General features: G+C 38.6%; 1 protein-coding gene across 1 annotated transcript; it reads left to right on the forward strand.

The window, feature by feature from the left end:
* Positions 1-3: 3 nt before the first annotated feature.
* Positions 4-20,031, forward strand: LOC109482811 (tRNA-splicing endonuclease subunit Sen54-like). The gene is made up of 10 exons (XM_019785657.1): positions 4-194; positions 524-685; positions 868-931; positions 1,098-1,181; positions 1,412-1,507; positions 1,855-1,907; positions 2,164-2,954; positions 5,802-5,862; positions 9,012-9,122; positions 18,912-20,031. The coding sequence occupies exons 1-10, from the start codon at positions 130-132 to the stop codon at positions 19,060-19,062; spliced, it is 1,638 nt and encodes a 545-aa protein (XP_019641216.1). The 5' UTR covers positions 4-129; the 3' UTR covers positions 19,063-20,031.
* Positions 20,032-20,742: the final 711 nt, after the last annotated feature.

A 20,742-nucleotide genomic window follows, 5' to 3' on the forward strand; every position in this document is an offset into this window, starting at 1 on the left:
AAACGTCACCGAAAAACGTGCGCTAGGAGAGGAGAGATGTGAGGTGCTAGGTGTGTGGTGTGTTACTGGCGTCCACAATTTGGTTCTTGACAGGATATGTGTTCTGGGATGTCCTGAGATGCAGTGACGATGGAGAGTGCCGACATAGCTGAAGAGGAGGACCGTAGTTCGCCGGTGAAGGCTGCACGTCTGAGGTGAGCCCCCCCCCCCTCCCATAGCAAGGAGTATTGACTCTTCAATTATGCTGCTAAAAAGTGTTATCATGTCAAGTATATGGCCCATTTGGTTACATGTGTATTTCTACCCCAAAGTATATCTTCATCATACATTTTTTCGCACAATGTCATTTTTCATGGTTTATTACATCAGGCTGGAGATGTAAAGAAATGTTTTTTGTGCATCAATGAAAGTAAAATTTTTATAGCCATAGGTCTAGGATTACAGTGTGGACATACATACATGTACATGTAGATGAGATATGTGTCTAAACACAGACTCCATGTGTTGCATGTCCGACCCACAGTGCACAAGAACTGCTGGCTCATCGGAACCTGGACCGTACTGTTCCTCCCAGAGGGGGGACGAAGGACTATGCCCCAGACGGGAGCCAGGAGCAGGAGGAGAAGCTGCAGGGCATGTACAGTCTGTACAGGAGGATGCTGGCAGAGGAAAGGGTCAATAAGATGTAGGTTTTCTGAAATGTGTTAGAGCCACCTTTTGACATTGCATCCCCACTTGGAAATGCAAACTTTAAGGCACTAAGTCGTAAGGCCCACAATGGTCCACAATGTAATATAATTATATGCCATGTATTTCAGATGCGTCGACATCATATAAAGTTTATGCATGTGTGGTGTTATTTTGCAGTGGAAACCTGTCCACAGCAACCTGGCTGGAAGATCTAGGTCTTGCAGAAGTCACTGTAGACAAGGTACATTAATTATTATAACCTTATATGGCATACAATACCTTGCTCATCTATAGCTCCTTTTATTGAAAGATGAAGACCACTTTTCACCCATGATAAAGTTATGTAAACATGTTTTGTTATGACCAGTTGCCTAATGGCTGATTTTTATTGTTGTGGATATTTGCAGGGTAAGTTCTGGCATCACATGGGGCACACCGATGAAGGCAAGAAATATCTGTATCCAGAAGAAGTAGTTTTCCTGATGGAGATGGTAAGAAAGTCTACAATAAAAACTATGGTTACCCCACTAACACTAGAAGTTGTGTTCTGACATGGTATTGGAGTACATGTATTCATAATTTTATTTATTAAGGCATTTGTTGCATTGTCACACTTCAGGTCCTGGTGCAATTCCCAATTTTCCAAACAAAATGTCGCAAGTAATGACTAAAGTTCAAAGTTTGTACTATCAATGCATCAGTCATGTTTTATTTCCTTCAGAATTCCATTGAGGTGTACTGGAATAAGGTACCACTGGCGATACAGCAGGCCTATGCCATGATGCTAGGGGACAAGGTCAGCATGGAGCAGTACCAGGTAAGGAAGATAGGGGGCACATGTGAGAGGTTGCTACAATGTATTTGCTAGTCTAAGTCAATGACATACTGCAATATTGCTGATTCCAAAGATTGCAGTCTAGACAAATTGTCTAGACTGCAATCTTTGGAATAAACAAGTTGTCAATGTTTATGATAGAACACCCTTTAATGCAACTGAAAACTGACTGCTGAGAACATTGCATTTCATAACATATTGGGTTGATAATAAATAAGTAGTTAGTATATATACATGTACATGTGTACAGTTCCTCTGAAAGAGTAAGATTATCATACCACATAAACATGTTATTAATGATAATGATATATCTCTGCTGCCACCACCAGGTATATGCTCACCTGTCCAGACTTGGCTACATACTGATGAGACATCAATCAAGGTACCCTAGCCCTCATGTAACCAGGCTTTTAAAGATTTTTCAGATTTTAATTCTCCTTGGAATACTATTCTTCCAGATTCAGGATACTGTACCTCAGGTATGAAATACTATACTCCAGTAACACCTAATATTATACTAACTTTAAATATCATCTAAATATTATCCAGGTTAATACAGGAAACTATCTTTGGTGTATGTTAATCTGAAAGTTTTTATTTGAACAAATCAGTGATGCAAGCTTGTTGTCATTTTGCAGAGAGCACTTCTCTTGGTATGAGCGTCAGATCCAGCTGGATGAATACATCCCCTTGAAGGAGCGAATCAAGGAAGGCCTAAGTTCACAAGTCAGGGACTGGTTTCCTTCAAACTTAAAGGAAGAACAAGCTTCTTCAGGTAACTTAGATAAAACGGAGGAGGTACAAAATGTACATAGAAACAAGCTTGCCAGCCAAGAAAGTGAAGAAGAAGTGAAGTCGGCATCACATTCAACAGTAGAACATTCAACCTTCAATCAAATGTCAGATCCAAGGTCAGAGGGAGAAAAATCAAAGATGAAAGGAAGAAGTGAACAGCCTGTGGATGATGAACAGATGGAAATAGACTGTGAAAATGATAGGAAAGACAAGAATGAGAAGCAAGAGGGATTGAACTCTTCAGTTTTGGTACCTCATGAATACAAGTGGGACTTTACCAACATTAACATACCCAATGTGGGACAAGATTGCAATGTCTCAGAGATCCCTGCACCTAGTGCAGAACTCCTCCCAGCTGGTGTACAGGTGAACAGCATTCTTAAGATCAACACAGGTGCGTTCTCACTGAACACGAAGAAAGGAAGCAAACGGAAATCCAATTCAGAGCACCTTTCCAAGATTGTGCCAAACCTGAGAGCTGAAGATGACCCAAGAAAAGTGTCCAGGAACTGGGTGGAGTATAAGGAGCTGTGTGGAGTGAAGAGGGAAGTGGACATGTCTGACACAGCTGTAGCACACCTGTGGGAGGGAGATGTCACCCCATTGGTCAGGCCAAGTGATGCTACAGACATGGGTAGGTCTTCTTACAATCTGCCTGATGATTTATGTATGGTACATGTACAGACATGGGTAGGTCTTCTACAATCTGCCTGATGATGTATGTATGGTACATGTACAGACATGGGTAGGTCTTTTAAAGTCTACATACTTTTATTACTGCCTTTTTTTTGTTCAGCTGGATGCCTCCTAGGACATCTGGCAGTGCCTCTAGCTCAATACTGGAATGTGTTTAAACTCTAACCCACATTTGGGACAAGAATTTCCCTGCAACCTAACCTCATGACCTCATACTTTCTCAAGGTTTACATTTAAATAGATTCCAGGTTTGGTCTCAAGAATTATATTACACCTTTTAAGACATCTTACCTATATGGAATGCTGTCCCAGAAAGTGGGCCTGTGACCTTTTGTTCAATGTCGTTCCGGTGGCTGATGAGTTAGGCGACAGATTTACAACATTGGCTGGCAACAGCCATTCCTCACCAGCTTTAAAGGACAGCCTAATCTTCAGAGAAATTGGTTTCCGCCAAGGTAAAATGGCCCTGGTTTACACCTCTATATTATTTGCAATACCATGTGATACTTCATCCCCCCAAGTTCTCCACCATTACTGCTTAGATAGGTTGGGAAATGAGGTAGGACGACAATTCGTGCACCTCTATGGAAATGGTGACACATGCACAGCATTATTTGGGAAGCTGTAAATGTTACTTTTATTAGGCATTGACAGCCAAGAATGTATGCCATTTAAATTATATGGGCTGTTCCAAACATCAAATTTGTGTTGGCTAAATGATAAATCAATGGAGTTTATTAGATTGTTTTGGTAGTTTAGGTACATTCAGGTCTTCTAGTTACATTGTACTGTGACAAAATCAAAACATGGAACAGGTACGTACGAAATTGTATTTAGCATAACAAATGCCAACAAGGAAACATTGTAACTTTTTCACCACCACACCTCAAGATCAGAGGTTGATTTGAACTTGGTGTATATATGACTGGGGTCAAGGGCAATCATGTTGTATTAAGGTCATCTGAGATGTTGAAAGATCACACATCAGCTACTACTAGTACACATACACATGTACCGTAGTTAACTCCAGACCAGTATGGTTTATCACACCTTTTACTGTTCTATTAGTCGACAATTTTTCTGCTGTACATTGTTTTGTTCTATTGCTATATGTTGTATATAATCTAGATGTAGTCCTGCAATCTCTAAGTACCGGTAAATTTTACCACCACCACTTAATTGTCTACTACATTTGTACATATCCCTCTGCAGTTCCCATTAAGCATTCCGTGCTTTGCTCACGTTCTTGAGATGGAATTCAGACCTGCCAGCCTCTCAGACAGTCTGAAAATAACCACACTTCATTAGCTGCAGGGCTGTCCTACCCTCCAGACACTCTCATCTGTACAGGCATCAAGGGTACAGTAGAGTAGATCCTTCCGCCAAGTAGGAATTTGGGGTTCCATTTGGGGCAGCTCTTCTATTGACTGTCAATTTTGGTGGGATTGTCAAGAGCCCTACAGTTGTACATCGCTGATGTTATTACCTACATGAAAATGTAGGTATTGTTTTTGGTTTGTCTGTCTGTATGTCCGTGTGTGTGTGTGTGTGTGTGTGTTTATGTCTGTATGTATGCGTGTGCGTGCGTGTGTGTGTGTGTGTGTGTGTGTGTGTGTGAATCCGTCCGCAAAAGCTGTTTGTGGTGATATTTGGTATGTGGCTAGGTTATTGGAAGGCAAAAGTCAAGGTCAAATTTGGGCCTCCTGGTGGCTGACCTTGGTACTGCAGCAGAACTTTGTTTTTTCGTATCTTTTGTTCTGGACATGCTATAGTATGTTCACATTAGGGGTTACATTTGTACTTCCAAACAAACAATCTCCCTTCATCATTAGCATTCTGAACAGTACTTTGTAAAAGCTGGGGGCTCTAACTGCTCTGTTACACCAGCCTACCTCTGCATACATTCAGGCTCCTTAAAGATAACCCATGTGGTTCTACATCAATCTTCTGATGGATGGCTGTAAGTGTGTATCTCTATGGGTAAGCACATATCAGTGCCACGCTGTGTGACAACTCCTGATAACATGTTTCTTGCCTTGGGGTATTAATGTGTTGGAGATAACATTTGACAGTGTTAAATATAGTTTTCACAGTCCACTGGGGCTTTGTGCATTCAATATGAATATCCTCCAAAGAGGCCATTATGAAATCACCTATTGTAATGTAGTCTGGAACTTTTATGTGTTTTGTACATGTGGTTGTTCAGTGGTCATGCATGCCTTGTAGTTTAACATAGTTTCTCCAGGTGGCATCATTTTTATATTCATTGCTTCCAATCATGTAGCAAAGGAAAACCATACCTAGCCTCCTGGTAGACAGCATGTCATTCCTGTTCATGTTGTTACTTTTAAAACATGTACAATGCATTAATTATTATGTAGCACACAAATATGACAAGCTGAAAATATATGTTGTAAGATACTGTAAGGCCACACTGAATTAATTTTATGGATGGCATCCTCTGAAAACCCCCAAAGTAGTGCAAGCAGACAAATAAATTTTAGAATTACAGCCAAAAATAAAAATGCTGCTAAACCACAGGAGTACAGAGCTGGTATTATGAATTTGCAGTAGTACATAGTAGTACATAGCAACTTTTACGACCCTGCTGGCCTTTTGCGGCATTTAAAAAAATTTTTAAAACAGGTGAAAATCAATGGCCGCACAGATGTCTTCCATAAAATTATATCAGTGGGGCCTAATAAAAGACAAAATTATCAAGTTCTTACCAATGACACAAAGATGACAAATTGTTTGTGTTGATATGTCTTTGCTTTTCACTCAGGTACCATCTTAAGCAAGCTGCAGGTGATTCAAAATATCAGTCTGGAGAAAGAGTGCAGCAGGTTAGTATGGCATTAGTCATCACTAAAAGTCTTGTTGTCACATCTTATCTTACAAACATTACAAACATCCTCATTTAAAACTGGTGATAAATCTGTTAGGCTTTGACATGCTGCAAATTGCTTGTTTATATCATTACCTGTGCAATATGTCAATTATGCCTATTCATAATAGAATTGTATATTACGCACATGAATATTTTGCATGTTATGTAAAACCTGTATTTTCTGTCATATGGAAACCTCAATGATGAATAACCTTCTCACTGCTTCCCAATCCTGTAAACAAGACAATTTGGTGCTAAAATGTTAGTTCAGCAGGAAAAAGGTTAAAAACTATTAACCTATATAAATTGTGTTGGGAATTGAACTACTGTAACATAATTGTGATGTGTTTTTCGGTTAAATTGATTTTATGCAGCAGTTAAAAATAGAAATAAACAGGTTAGGTCACATGGCAGCTCATGTTACATCACTGTGACTACATGTACTGGTACAACAGAAATTTGGATGTGATTACTGGTGTATAATGATCCAAAACAAAAGAAATTAATTTGACGATAACTTTGTAAGTAAATCCGTTGTGACAGCTCATGTAATGAATACATAACTGTTGCAGCAGTACTATCTAATATCAGATGAGTGAATAGTCATTGAGATTAATTAATACAAACAAACACTCAGGGCTATTCATTTGTGTGTATCCAAAATTGGAGCTGTGCATGTAATTTTTGACTGTGGGTATACACTGATGCAGCTAGACATCTTTTTCTGTGTACCAAAATTGTGAGATAAGTCACTCCAGTGCACCTATTCCCTATACTGAATTTCAATCTCTGCAGCTGTACTGGCACAGATTCAATGGTTTCACCCAAACAGCATGCCACTACTACAGATGAAAGATGGACACAACCCATGGCAGCTGGAGAAGGGACATAAATCTTACTGTCACCGTCTAATGTCACCAAAGTCTGTTTACCTCTAATCCCCAAGACACCATCACACTTTCTATAAGGATCACAGGCCTTGCAAAAAGGGCCTACCATCCATCTAGCAGGTCATTCAATCCAGTCTCCAAAGTGCAGCATACATTTTGTAAATGGGGGAAACTTTAATGTATCTTGCAGACTCTGAAGCAATGTCCAAGGGTTATTCCTTTTTATAACTTTAGTGAGGGAGGGAAGGCATGGCTATCATGATCATCCTCATTTCATTTCTGTCTTTACACATATAGTCTTTTAACTTCTGAGCTACATGAGCAAACATTGCAATTCTGATAGATTAATTATAGATTTAATATCAGCCAAGACCCAATATGTTAAAAGAATAGCCATTATGGCTCAAAATAACACCTTCATATGCAGGTTAGTGCAGGTAAAATCAGAGCTGTGCAGGTATTTCTAAATTTGTCCACCTTCAACTATACTCTGCAATGGTCCATGTACTGGGTTTGTACAAGTAAATGTAGTGTATGTGGGTTTTTATTTTCTGCACTGACTGTTTCCACCTATGAAGTAAATTTTCAATGTTACCTGCACCAGTGCAGGTGTGAATAAAAAAGTAGTTTGAGCCCTGGCCATTACTGTAACCATGAATTTATGAGTCCATTTATTTCTCCTCATTAGTACTGATGAGCAAAAGACCTCAAGTCTATCAAAATTCTGTTCCCATAGATACTCAGGAGTTATGGATGCGAATGTTTCTGAAGATGGCCGGATGTTCTACTTGCTGATGTGACCCATATTTCATAAGTACCCTTCATATGTAAAGCAGTTATGAATGCAAGATTTTGAGGAAAGAATATCCTGCATTCATCGCTGCATTATATAACTTGAAGACCACTTGTAAAATATGGGTCACAGACGCAAGTAGCAGTATCCATTGGAAACAAGAATTTTGACTGACAGTTCTTTTGTGTATCAGTACTAATTGAGGAGAACTAAATGGACTCTAACTTCTTTCTTTCTGTATTTCAGCTGGCAAATAGATAAGCATATGTTCCATTTTTTCCAAGAAATGTCCAATTTACATTCTCAGATGGTACACACAACATGAACCCAAAACCTCTTGGTTCCTTTGCAAACACTGTATATAACGTTACAAGTACACCACACAACACCAAATTCAATTATGACTTAGACATAATAGACATCAAAATAGTATCAAACTTAGTACCAGAATAGGAAAATTGATTATTGAAATAATAGCTGACTATATTTACATGAGTCACTGTGGACTAGCCCACTGCCGTAGTGATTGCACAACTGTATGGCCCAAGGGCTACTGAAAAGGAGATGAGAGTTGCTCTAAAAAGCCCCTATGCACCATATTTAGGTACAGGAAGGAACTTTGATATGTGCATGTGCCTGCTGATGCCAATCTTCTGTCTTTGAACCATTTTGAATCAGGTATTTCTGTATTAGAGACACCAGCTTACCAGTGCCATGTGCATGTGCAATGAATTTGAATGGAGTAAATGCAAACAGCCCCTTATGATGGTCTAATTACAGCATCAGTGATTAACCTCAGTCGAGACCTAGATAAAAGATGCGCCATCTGGCTTGTTAAAAGACACATCTCGTGAGACAAGTGGAACGTAAATGCTTAAATTAGCCTTAGTGCTTCAGCAGTCTTCCCTTATTAGCTGGGACTTCTGTTGATGCATGAGAGACATTAAGCTTACCTCACCTAGGTGAACCACTGCTGTGCATTTTAACTTTCACTGGTGCCTGCTTGTGAGAGCCCTTCACTGAAAGCCATATTTTCCTGTAATTTTTGTTATCTTGCTATAAATCATTCTACCAGAAGTACTCTTTGCACCCATATTTTTCAAAAAGAATCTTAAGTTCTAGAATGTAAAAATTTTTAGGTCTACTCTTCTTATATGGATGGTATGAAAATTGCCTCCATACAGTACGTTGGCAGTACAGTGAATGTACTGTGAATCCTGTAATGTATGGTGTATTGGATGTAATATCACTGTTTAAGGTCATATAAAGGTGTGTGCCGGTATTTAGGGATGACATCCTGCCTATAGTTTTCAAATATTGTGTCAGAAAAGATATCATCTGCAGTGGGCAAAATTTTGATACAATGTTGACTAAACATCCTCTGAAAACCATCTCTGATTACCTTGTTTTTGTCCTGTGCAGCCTCCCGAAACCTGATAGAACCCTGGAGATTGCGTATGACGTGTTCCTGCCTGATTCTCACTTTAAGAAATCCAAGCCTGGCAGGCCCAACCTCAGGGTTTGTGTTCAGAGGTAAGAACTTTTGAGTAAAGCCCTTTGCCAATGGAATTTGAGCCTCTGGAGGGATTAGATAGCTTTGCATGTGTTCATGTACATGTAATAAGGCCCATTTGTCAAAGCAGTCACGATTTTTCAAAATGTAACACGAAAGTTTTCATCTTATTACAAAACATGGCTTGTCCCTGGTGCTGAACAGCACTCAGCTGACATAGTTAAAGTTGTGTTTTACATATTTGTTGCTATCCTGTTGCAGGATAGCATACTCAGATGTTGCTGGTTGTCTTCTTAAATGTACACTACACTGAAACAAAGAGCTGAACTACTATTGCCTGGTGCACAAGATTTCTTCAGAAAATTGTGCTTGACTTTCCGACATGCCGTGCCCAAGAGGTCAATACAGTAGTCTACAACATTCCTTCTACCAGTGGAGGATTGGGATTTGAAGGTCCTTGGCATATCCTATCCTAGATTGAATTTGCCAGAGGCCTGGAAAATGACATGGAGGAAATGACACTGAAGACTCAATGAATGTGAAACAAAATCTCCAAGGGGATTGAAAACGAAAGTACGTGTAAGGGCATACGGAAGTAATCCTCTGGTTTTCAGTGGGAAGGTAAAATTTAATCAATTTCTCTTCAGTACCAGGGACAGTCTACAGCTACAATATCTTACAGCTACAGAACAACTCCATTTAAACCTGAGTTGGAGACTACAAGGTTTCAGTGTTATGGCCAGATACCTCGAGTGAAAATAAGACGTAGTGAAACAATTTGATGATTTGAATATGCCCCTTCCTTTTAACACTAATTGATACCCTCAATTTCTCCACATGAACCACAGTAAAGCCACCCTTTCAAGCCCAAGTATGGCAGAGAATACCAATATACATGTAACAGAACTTTACAGAATGTTCTGGATCCCGACAGTGCACTGTAAATAACTTTCACATAAATCATGAAGAGATCATCATCATCATTTCTGATAGCTTGAATTTTTCCAGCTAATCAATTCATCCAGAGATGTATTGATTATATCTAGAGAAAGAAGCACTCATAGACAGTGATGCTGTAGAAGAGTGATGTCTCAAAAAATCCAGACGTAATTTCTATATTTCATCCATTAGTAGAGTTGGAATTGTCTATGAACAATGCTTGCCTTCATCAATGAGATAGATGTTAATTTACTGGGGAAAGTAGGGACACATTCAAATTTTGGTGCTGCACAGCTTGATACACCCAGCTAACAGTAACTACTGTAATGTGGACCATAAACAGAGAAACAGTATATCCTTTGGATGGTTCCTTCAGTCATTAAATCATGTAAATGCGTGTTATTTTTAACACAGCGTATTGATTGACGTCACTACGTGATGTTATGGTAGTGTATCTAATGATGACAAACAAGCTATGCATATAAAACAATGCTATTTTTAGGTAAACTGACTACTTGGCAACCATTCTTTTTTTTTAATTCACTTACTTTTGAAATTAAAGTAGAATAACAAATAAACAGGTACACTTACGTATATCATTTAAGTACATGTACATGTATGTCAACAAGAGGAAACAATGTTGACACTGTGAAAGAATTTATATGCGCATAAATCACAGTGTTATAATGGATGGGTGCCATCCTGCAATTATCCGCCTGCCTCCAGCATGAGTCTCCATCCATGCCTGTTGTTCTGATTTAACGTCAGAGCAAAGGTCATCGCTTAGAGTGCAGGGTAGTGTGAAGGAATCAGTCAAAGAAAATCAGTCCGTCTCTGGCCAACAGACCTTTATATGGCCATGGGGATGATCCCTGTTTACTGAGCTGTTAGGAAATACTGTATAATTTATCGGCTTTATTCCATCCATATGGTGGATACAGGAAAGTGTGAAAATTTCAAAGAAGAATCATCTTATTATAGGAGGCATGTGAAATGAGTTTGAAATGAATAATGAGATTAAAGAGGACTAGAACATCAAAGGAAAGAACACTATTAACTGTTATGTTGCATGCCTGCCAGGTTGCCAAGCTTTAGTTGTTATTTATACCATGACTGTCCAGTTACAGTTACTAGTAACAAATGTGATGCCTTCTGGCACACATAAACTAGCTGACCTATCACCCATCTAGGTCTTATAGCCCACAACTCACTGACCCCACAAGTTCATGAACGATTATCAATATGCCAAACACATCACAGCAGAAATGCACATTAAAAATCAATCAGAGGAATATATGAGATTTGCAGTCTGGCTGGAGTCTGCAGTGGTAGAGATAATGTCTGTCATGATAGATTTTCACTTTAACCCTTCATATAACTATAAGAACTCATAACCTGATTATCATCAATTTAGTTGTGTGACATCAGCTTTAATCCGAGGACTTACTGATACTGATATAGTTGCTAGGTTGCTTATGATGAATTAGGTGGCTTATAAAACATTGCAAACATGATTATGACACCTGCACATGTGTTGCTAGAATCTCTATGCTGTCATGCGAACACCATAGTACCAAAGTAAGGTCTATGCAATATGTTTTACAAAAGATATCAAGCTTAGTCTCTGGCATTCCTGAAGCCATTCGAAACTGCAAGCACAAGTTATCTAGTGGAAGAATCTTTGACTCTATGTCTGTTTATGCTTACACCATTGCATGTCTATGTCTATTTTACATCTTATTGAAATGAAATTTGAAAAAAAAATGCAAACCCACAATTCCCCAGTTCTGTAGTGTCATGTCTATGAAAGGACAACATTTTTACAAGTAGAGCAAACAAGTGAGCAAAATTATTGCTTGATGTTAGTAATTTCAAAAAAGGGTATTTTGGTACCAACCTTTTTGGTACCAAAAAAGGGTATTTTGGTACCAAGCCATATCTTTATGTTAGAACATTTTATGACCTCTAATAAGTGGAAATAATCATTACCCAACATGATCATTCATCGCACCACTGACACTGAGAAACATCAGTACTACAAAATGTAACTTAAAAATTATCTTGATGCAGCTGCAGCATAACTTCTGAATCAGCTATTCATTATGTTCCTATGTAGTTGGGAAGTTATATAACTCTGGACTATAAGTACATTTTGTTATATGAAGCTGAAATATTACATAACAGTGCATATGCTATTTCTTAGAAGATGGATTCTACATGTAGCTTTGACTTTCATTTCATGGCTATTGCAATAAGCCGGTAATGCCTGTTTGTGCTTTTGTAGTGGCCCACTGGACCTTTATAATGCCTTCCCACCCACACAACTGAACAAAGGGCACCTTTGGTTGGTTATGGTACATAAGAAAAATATATAGTTACCATCTGCATTAAAGGACCTTTCATACTTGATCTATTAGCAGCACATTGTGTGATGGTCTAGTGCAAAGCAGTACGGGTGATCCGAAAATCCCGTTTGAATGCCACTCCTTTTACTTGGCGGTCAAGTCATTAGTGCACTTTCAACATCAAAGATTTAAGCCCTGCTGGTATACACAATAAGTCCATGGCAACTATATCAACAGTGCACAACACATGGAGGCAGTGGCAAGAATAGCTTGAAATGATTGACTGAAATATTTGCTCAGGTCTAGACGCAAGATGGTGCCCTTTAGTTTAAAATTCTCAGACATCATTAAGCTCCAGATCATATTTCCCTGGTAATTTTGCTGCCGTACTTTCAGCATTGTTCATGTACAGGGCTGGAGTTCATTGGAAAGCAGTAAGCTGTGAAATTGACTGTCTACATCCATGAAGGTCAGACATCCAGGTAGAATGTTATGTAATACAAAATAAATCAAGCAACTGGATAAATCCTCTGAAGAGACATTTCAGATAGCATCTTCAAACTTTGGTCAGTGACTGAGAATGAGTGAGAGTCACTGATGAAAGATAGTGGATGCTATCAGAAATTCAGAGAAGTCATCCAGTGGCTTGATTTAGTTTGTGTTGCGTGTCTATTTGACACAAAAACTTGCTCTTTCCTTGGTGCTGAAATGTATTCCCATGAAAAACACACCTTTTACATGCTATTAGATGGATCTGATAGTTCCTCATTTCCCTTTTCTGCATTGTTCTTTCTTTGTACATATGCAACTGTTACATTAGACCTCATAACATACATAAGGTATGGGTTTCTACTATAATAATGATTCATCATGCAATACTTTGAGTTTAACATTGAGATGAAATTTGATGCCTCTGATATCTATGTCTATCTAATAATCATATGAACATTTCAAGAGTTTGAACATTTGTTTATTCATGACTGCAGACTAGCTTGATCCATAATCATCCATAATACAGCACCCGACTTTAAATTATTAAAGATTCTGAAAATGCTGAAGAAAATATTTAAAAACATTCATTTCAAGATGTATAGGAAAGAAAATCCCAGCTTGAAAAAAAAGAACAAATAGTTTGCTGAATGTGTGCTGTACTCTGTAACCTTCGCCCCTACAGGGGCCTATCATTGTGCCTGAATTCATATCACTTACACAAGTTACAGCACAAATCACTGGGGAGAGAGTTAAGATCCTGATGGAAATGTACTCATCTATCATTGTATTGGAGTGCTTACATTGACCGTGGCATGGCATGGTATCATTTGTCTTGACTGTTTGTTGAATTACTCTGTTATTTCCTTTCTGCCTGTACTAAATCACTACTAATGTCATACTTTTGATGTGTGTATTGCTCAAGGGCATGTGTGCAAAGGACGTGAAGAAGGATCAGTTTGTACTCCTGCAATATTCACAGTTAGATTTTGTATGAAGTGTTTTTAATTCTTCGACATTCTGAGAAAGACCTAGAGACATTTTAATGCTTCTTCCTATGACAGAAAAGCTCTCAGAAAATTTAGTATCTCGGTGTACTTCTAATTCAGTAAGCTGTCCTTTTTACCTTTTGAAAGGTCATCTTTTCTTGTGGTTCCATTTTTCTTGATCTACTAGCCCATACCTGCAGAGTGACAAGTAATCAGTCTCACGTTAGACATGCCAGAAGTTCAGTGCGACACAATGTCTCCCGGATATCCCATGCTGCTACAGATAGCACGGGTATACCTGATAGAAAAATGCCAAACCTAAGTAACAATGCCATTCTGGGGAGAAGGTAGAATAACGGATGTACTGCCTGCTATATTTGTACTATTACTGCTATGCACAAAATAGCTTTGCCATTCTCTACTTATATTCTTAGATGCTATATATATATATTTCCTTCTGAATTACCTGGATATACTATATCTGTATGACATGCAGACTCATAATGGAAAATGTCTAGACTCCACCACAGTGACTGTAAAACATTCACAAACTGGAAACATTTTCATAGAATTCTACTAGTATCTTGCTGCAAGAGTAATGTTTCAGGTACTGTTTCTGTGCAATTGCAAAAATTCTTATAGTGACTATGTACTAAATGATGATTAGTGAAAATGTTGTAATAATTTCATTTCAAAAATTTGTCTTTCTTACAAACTCATGCTGTGGACTTACTGTAGACATAGCCAGCTATGTGTAATTGAAGTGAAAACAATATATATGTTCTCATCAAATTTTATAAAAACAAAATACTTTTACTCCTTTTCTTTATACTCCTTAGACCCAATATCTCAGTACATCCAAGTTTCCTGGACTTGATTATAAATCAGTCAACAGCCAATGAAAGGAATTTACTACTGGGATAATCCAAAATCCATTTTGCTAATGTCTACCGTGCACAGATATTTACGAGTCCATTTTCACACTGATTACACCTCAAACAGTCCATGCTTGGTCGAGATATACAATCACTGTCCACCATTTATAGTACATTGTATTATTTACCTCCGCTATCAGGTAATTGATAAATTCAATGTACTGTGAAATTTAGACTAGATGCAATTGACAATTTGCATGCGAATTCTCTGTTCAGTATTCAATTTGGACTTTGTCATAATGCTGTAAATTCATTTATTTTTGCAAATTTGAGGTAAAAGGGGAATGAGGTTTTTGGTATGTCATGGTTGAAACAACTCCTTAGTACAGTACATGTAGGTACATTGGAGGTACATATTCACAGCATCATGATTTTGTGACCTCTCCTCAGCAAAAAATTTCAAGATTTAGAGTAGACACTGTGTCTGAACATAGATGCAGTGTTCACATACTAGTATGAATCGAGTTGACTATCACTAGTACTGTAGCTGACAACAAATTTTCTGTATTCAGTCAGGTACATGGACATTTTTGCACCAGCATGGAATGAATGTCAGACGAGTGTAATAATGGGACCTAAATCTGTGATCAACTCTCTACTCTTTAAATCACCAGCATTCTTTACTTCTCAATCTCCCAGCTCATTGTTGCTGTTAGTACATGTAGATGTACATGTAGAAGATGTTCTCATAATGTCACTAAATTGGTCTTCACTTTGACCATGGGTATTCAGCCAGGGATATTGCTGATGAATGATTCCATTTCCAGTTGGGAGATTTGTACATTCCAATATGATTCTGTGGATATAAGGGCTACTTTTGAGTGTGGTAACATTGTGTTTGCTCTTAGTATGTAACCGTCAATACAGAACACTCAGTTACTTCTTGGAAATTGCTGTTCAGTGTAACATGGCTGCTATCATCATTACCCATACACCACAAAATGGGTATGCAGTGTGATGCAAAATGTGTACGGTTGTGCTGGTTAATCAAACTGTTTATCAATCAAGGAAATCATGGCACTTTACTACATTTCAGTCAATAAAGGGTTTTTACCAGGGAACAGGGGATCATGGGAAAGGATTGAAGTTTGAAAAGAGCTGATCCAGAAGGATGATGAGAAAAATGAGTATATCTTCAATCTACAGGAAGCTGCACTTTTTTTCACACACAAATTCTTCCCTGCTCCATCTCCAGACAGTTTCCACTTTGTTTTATCTGCATACAGTTTCCTCTCAGTGGTCTTCAAGTCAGTCAATCTTTTAGAATATCAGTTGGACACTGAATGCTTCATCTAAAAATTACTGTACAGTTTCTCCCATCTGTACCCGTAGGCATCCTTCATCCCTCAATGGTCAAAGATGTAAGTCCAGTTGAGTTTCCACTTTATGGTGCCTTAAGTTTCCCCTTGATTATACTACAAAGTGGAGCTTCCCAATGAAGCTCAAGCCCACTGGCCAGCTATCTATCTCCTATCTTCTGCAACCAATTGCATGTTTGGCAGTAATATGATGAAGTCAATCTTAAGAAGACAGAGGTTGGCCAACTGAAAATGGTATTAGGTTGAAAGATAGGAACTTCAAAGCTCAGAATGTCCTCTCTGTTCCTCTCTATTCTTGCATGTCTCTTATCACTCCATGCTGTAATGGTACTAGCCTCTACCAGGCTCCCCAGGTTGTTTGAAAAATAGTAGAAATTTGCCAAATGGACTGAATAGTATGCCAGAGGAGTTATTAAGCTAGTACAGAGAGTACAATTTGCAACCTAGGGTGGCAAAGTAGGTTACAATGCATGGGTGGCAAAGTGTACTCCTCTGGCCCTCTAACTCCTCTGGCATATTAATCATCAGTATTTGGCATTCTACCACATGTATTTTCTAGTTAACCCATTACAGTCTGGTAGAGACTAGACTGCCAGTGACAAGTTAAACTTGAAGGTTTACCCTCCTCCTGAGTTCTGCTAAAAGTAGAGCCAAATTGAACACAAATTTGGTACCTGGATAGTGCTTTCAATAGGGAGAAGGTTGGTAATTATTTCTCCTTCAGAACTCCCTCCCAGGTTCATGTATCAACTGATTGTAAGATAACAAGCCTGCTGTGCTGACCTTGCCATCACCAGTACTTGTTATCTTCATCTTCTGCTTACGAAGTCAAGGTCACGCCCTACTAGTATATCAGAGACACTCGAGTCTTCTTTGACTTGCCTTCAGTACAAACAAGAAAGATTGCCAAGAAAGGTAATCTCCAAGCAGAATTCCCTTTTGGTGGCAAAACGACAGTATCAAATTGGCCAGGCAGTATCCATTAGCCACCGACGGGCTAATGGCTTGGTGGGGGTAGCGACAAAAACAAAAAAACGGCCATATATAAAAAGGTAACGATCATTCCCCCGCAACCTCTGCTTGGAGAGTACAAGAAAGGAATATTTATTACCTTTGCCAGGAGGTTATGTATTTGATAGCATTTGTGTGTGTATGTATGTATGTATGTATATGTACTATAACGTTACATATATGTGATTTAGCACTATAACTCAATAAGCTATGGATGGATTATCATCAAACTTGGTAGGTGGATAGGTCATGATGAGACCTGGAATTGATTAGATTTTGGGCTCTATGGTAGCTTTGATATCTTGTGATCTTGACATGCTAGGGTCACGAATTTTGGTTGGTAGATAGCTGTTGCGCTTGGTAGGAAGTGACACGAGTTTAGGCCCCTAGAAGCTTGTTATTGAACTGCAGGATCATTTGTTGAAAGATCTTTGAAGGAGGATAACTTTCATCTATCAGCTTTTTACCTGATGAAGATTGCTAAATAGTGGTCAAAAAGTCTTTAACTCTGCTTTATTCCTGTGTATTGATTAAACTAAGTTTATAAATATTATGTTTCAGGACGAGTGATCTTCATAAACATGAAAAGGAAATTGTTTGTGAAAACTCTCCCTTCAGTCTTGATTTTATCTATAATGATTTCACTTCCGCTCAGCATTGGTACCATTATCATGAGTAGAATTCTTCTCTGAAGCTCAATTCCCAGGATACGTGACATCATATTGATCTCCATTGAAAGTGCAAGGCTGTGCACTTTGAAGATGTAATGCCTTGTAGATAAGATAATTATATAATGTAAAGGTCTGTTGGGGTTGTACATGCATACATGTAGAAGGTCAGGCCACACCAATTTGATTTGTTGGTTTGTGGATCTTAAAAATTAATGCATAACTAGAAATTCAACATGATCGATGAAAACAGACTCTGATTTTTCAGATTGAGGTGAATATTATCATATTCAACTTTTTTTTATGGTTGATTTTTGCTTCAGAATGTTTTAAAAACGGGCTTGCCTGAATATAGAGTAACCACTTTCTTATACATTTTTTATGTCAATGAATATCTTGAGCCAAAAATGAAACTGTCTACAGCTACTGTGTCAAAAGACACAAAATGTCTGTGCTTTAGCCTGGTCAATGACCTGTAGATAATATGCAATAGAAAAGGGATTACACTGAAGTATGCAATCAAGTCTCTTTGTGTTGTAATCCTTTGCTGACCACTGAGCAATACATTCCATCCACTGAGCAACGTATTCCATCCAGGGTTAACTCCCATCCGTGGTAAACTGGCCCCATGGGTTGTTCTGCTAGTCAAACTTCATGTAGAATGCTAATTGTAAGGTTCTGAGGAATAGCAAGAATGCACAAGTGAGACTTTGTTTTTTTTCATGCATAGCAACTTTTCCATGAAGGCATGCTGATTGGTAGAATAACAATAATAATAACAAGCTGGAAAAAAGGTTTGATTGAAATTTGGTAAATGCAGAAACTTTTGCAGTGGTTTTAGTTTAATAGTTTTTGCATTGACCTCTTACAATGAAATCATAGTCCCACAAATGTGATTTATACTGTTGTAATTTACCTCAGAACTGTTTCAACCTCAAGCTTTAACACACTGTGAAATCCTGCTTTTCCCTCCTACTGCAAAGTAAAACCACTGCAAAAGTTTCTACATTTACAGTAGATGGCATGTTTTTCTATCTTGCACTTTCACGGTAATATAGGACAAGACTTCAGAAGCTATAGTTGGTAGTCTTCTCTATGTTGTTGTTTCCTGTAGGTTTTCTGACGCGGCGCCTGAGTTAGCGCTGATCGTGCAGCTGAACCAGCTGAGTTCCCCCGTGCCTCTCCTCTGGGCGGTGGTGGACAACGGAGATATCTCCTTCTACAGCTTCACAGAGGCAGACCTGCCTACAGATTACCACATGTGATACACACATCGGCACCTGCGCAAAACCTGTAATGTAGTGTGCTTAGCTTATCTAAGGATAACATCCCGTCATGTGTGGAAAAGATATCGTCTGCAGCGGACAAAATTCTAATGCAACGTTGACCAAACATCCAACATGAAATATCCAGGTTTCACCCAGGAGCAGTACATTCTGCCAACGTGTTCATTTGATATCAATATGGCTCCAACTATATTCAAAACTACAATAAGTCATAAGATTTATGCACCACCTTAAGTTTTTGTGGTACTTAAACTTTTGTTAGAATGGCAGTAAAAAAGATATCAACTTCAGTATCCATAGGAACAAGCAGGCCAAAAAAGTTCAGGTGTAAACAGGATGCTTATTCTCTTCTACAAATCTATATTCTACAAATCAACATGTGGTGCTGCCAGGCTCTCAGTGTTGATGATGAAAAGAAGGACGTCAGTGATCACAGGTGGCCAGCCGAACACTTATCAACAGGATGTGGAGTTCATTAGTGAGCATGATCACCAGCAGGTTTAAAAATGGCACTGTTTGTCCCCAGAAGAAACGGAATCAGATATATCTCCGGTTGTCTCCCTACAACCACAGCTCACACAATGGTAGGAAATTAAAGAGTCCCAGGCCGTATTACAATCCACCGAGGCCATATTGTATAGTACAGGAGTGGAGATTTATATAAAGCAGTCCTACATGGATTGTGAGTGTTAGTTGTGTGAACACAGGAAGAAGGGAACAGCAGGTGGAAGATTAAGTGATTTGAAAGCTCCTGGGATGTCTATCAAGTGAGAATCTTCTTCAGCTGTGCACCACATTGTATGAAAATTTTTTATCAACAAGTCATTAAATTTTATGAATGATTTGGATCTAAATCAGAATTGGAATAAGAATTATCCTTTACAGTGTATATCAAGACCATGATACCACCATGTCTTGTTTCATCTCTTTTAAGATTTTTTTTCTTTGAAAACATGTTTTCTTGTAGACTGTCTTTGATGTGCTCACGTGTGATCATTATTCTCTCGCCTACGGGTGACATTTGCTACAAGACAGAAGTGGTCCCACTCACAAATGTTATACTGTGATTCCACGTGTTCTGACTTTCACATGACTGACGACTCATCTATATATAGCTATGGACACATCCACCCCAGCCTGAGGTACACTAACTGAAATACAGTATTATATGTGTTGGTCACGCATCCTTCAGTTAGGAAAAGATGAGACCATTCAGTTAGTGGTAAAAATTATGACCACATTGGATTTAGTAACTAGCCGCAGGCATCTCTTCAAATGCTATATTCAGAATACCTAAAGGGCATTCCCTATCCTACCTTTGCTATCTTCAGGTATCCTGGGTGACATATCCATTTCTTATAAATTCTATATTCAGAACACTCAAAGGGTATTCAAATACCCAAAGGGTATTCTCTTTCCTACCAGATAACCTGGGTGACATGTATATTTGTTAGCGTTGGTTGCTAACTCTACATGCCCAAATGGAAACTATTCCAGGATGGCGACCATGTTATAGCAGTTTGGCAGAACTGGATCAGGTTTAGATATTTGAAATGTATATGTATTACAGGTAAAATGCTGTCTTCTCGCTTTGGATTTTCCCTTCTCCAGTATCTTTGGATGATGCACCAGACAGAATAAGTGCCACATCCTTTCAGG

Source organism: Branchiostoma belcheri, unplaced genomic scaffold (assembly GCF_001625305.1).
Source record: "Branchiostoma belcheri isolate BF01 breed outbred unplaced genomic scaffold, Haploidv18h27 scaffold11, whole genome shotgun sequence".
Lineage (NCBI taxonomy): Eukaryota > Metazoa > Chordata > Leptocardii > Amphioxiformes > Branchiostomatidae > Branchiostoma > Branchiostoma belcheri.

Coding starts and splice junctions, on each gene's coding strand:
- LOC109482811 (XM_019785657.1), top strand. CDS start 130: ATGGAGAGTGCCGACATAGCTGAAGAGGAGGACCGTAGTTCGCCGGTG. Junction 686..867: donor GAGGAAAGGGTCAATAAGAT/GTAGGTTTTCTG, acceptor GTTATTTTGCAG/TGGAAACCTGTCCACAGCAA. Junction 9,123..18,911: donor CTCAGGGTTTGTGTTCAGAG/GTAAGAACTTTT, acceptor TGTTTCCTGTAG/GTTTTCTGACGCGGCGCCTG.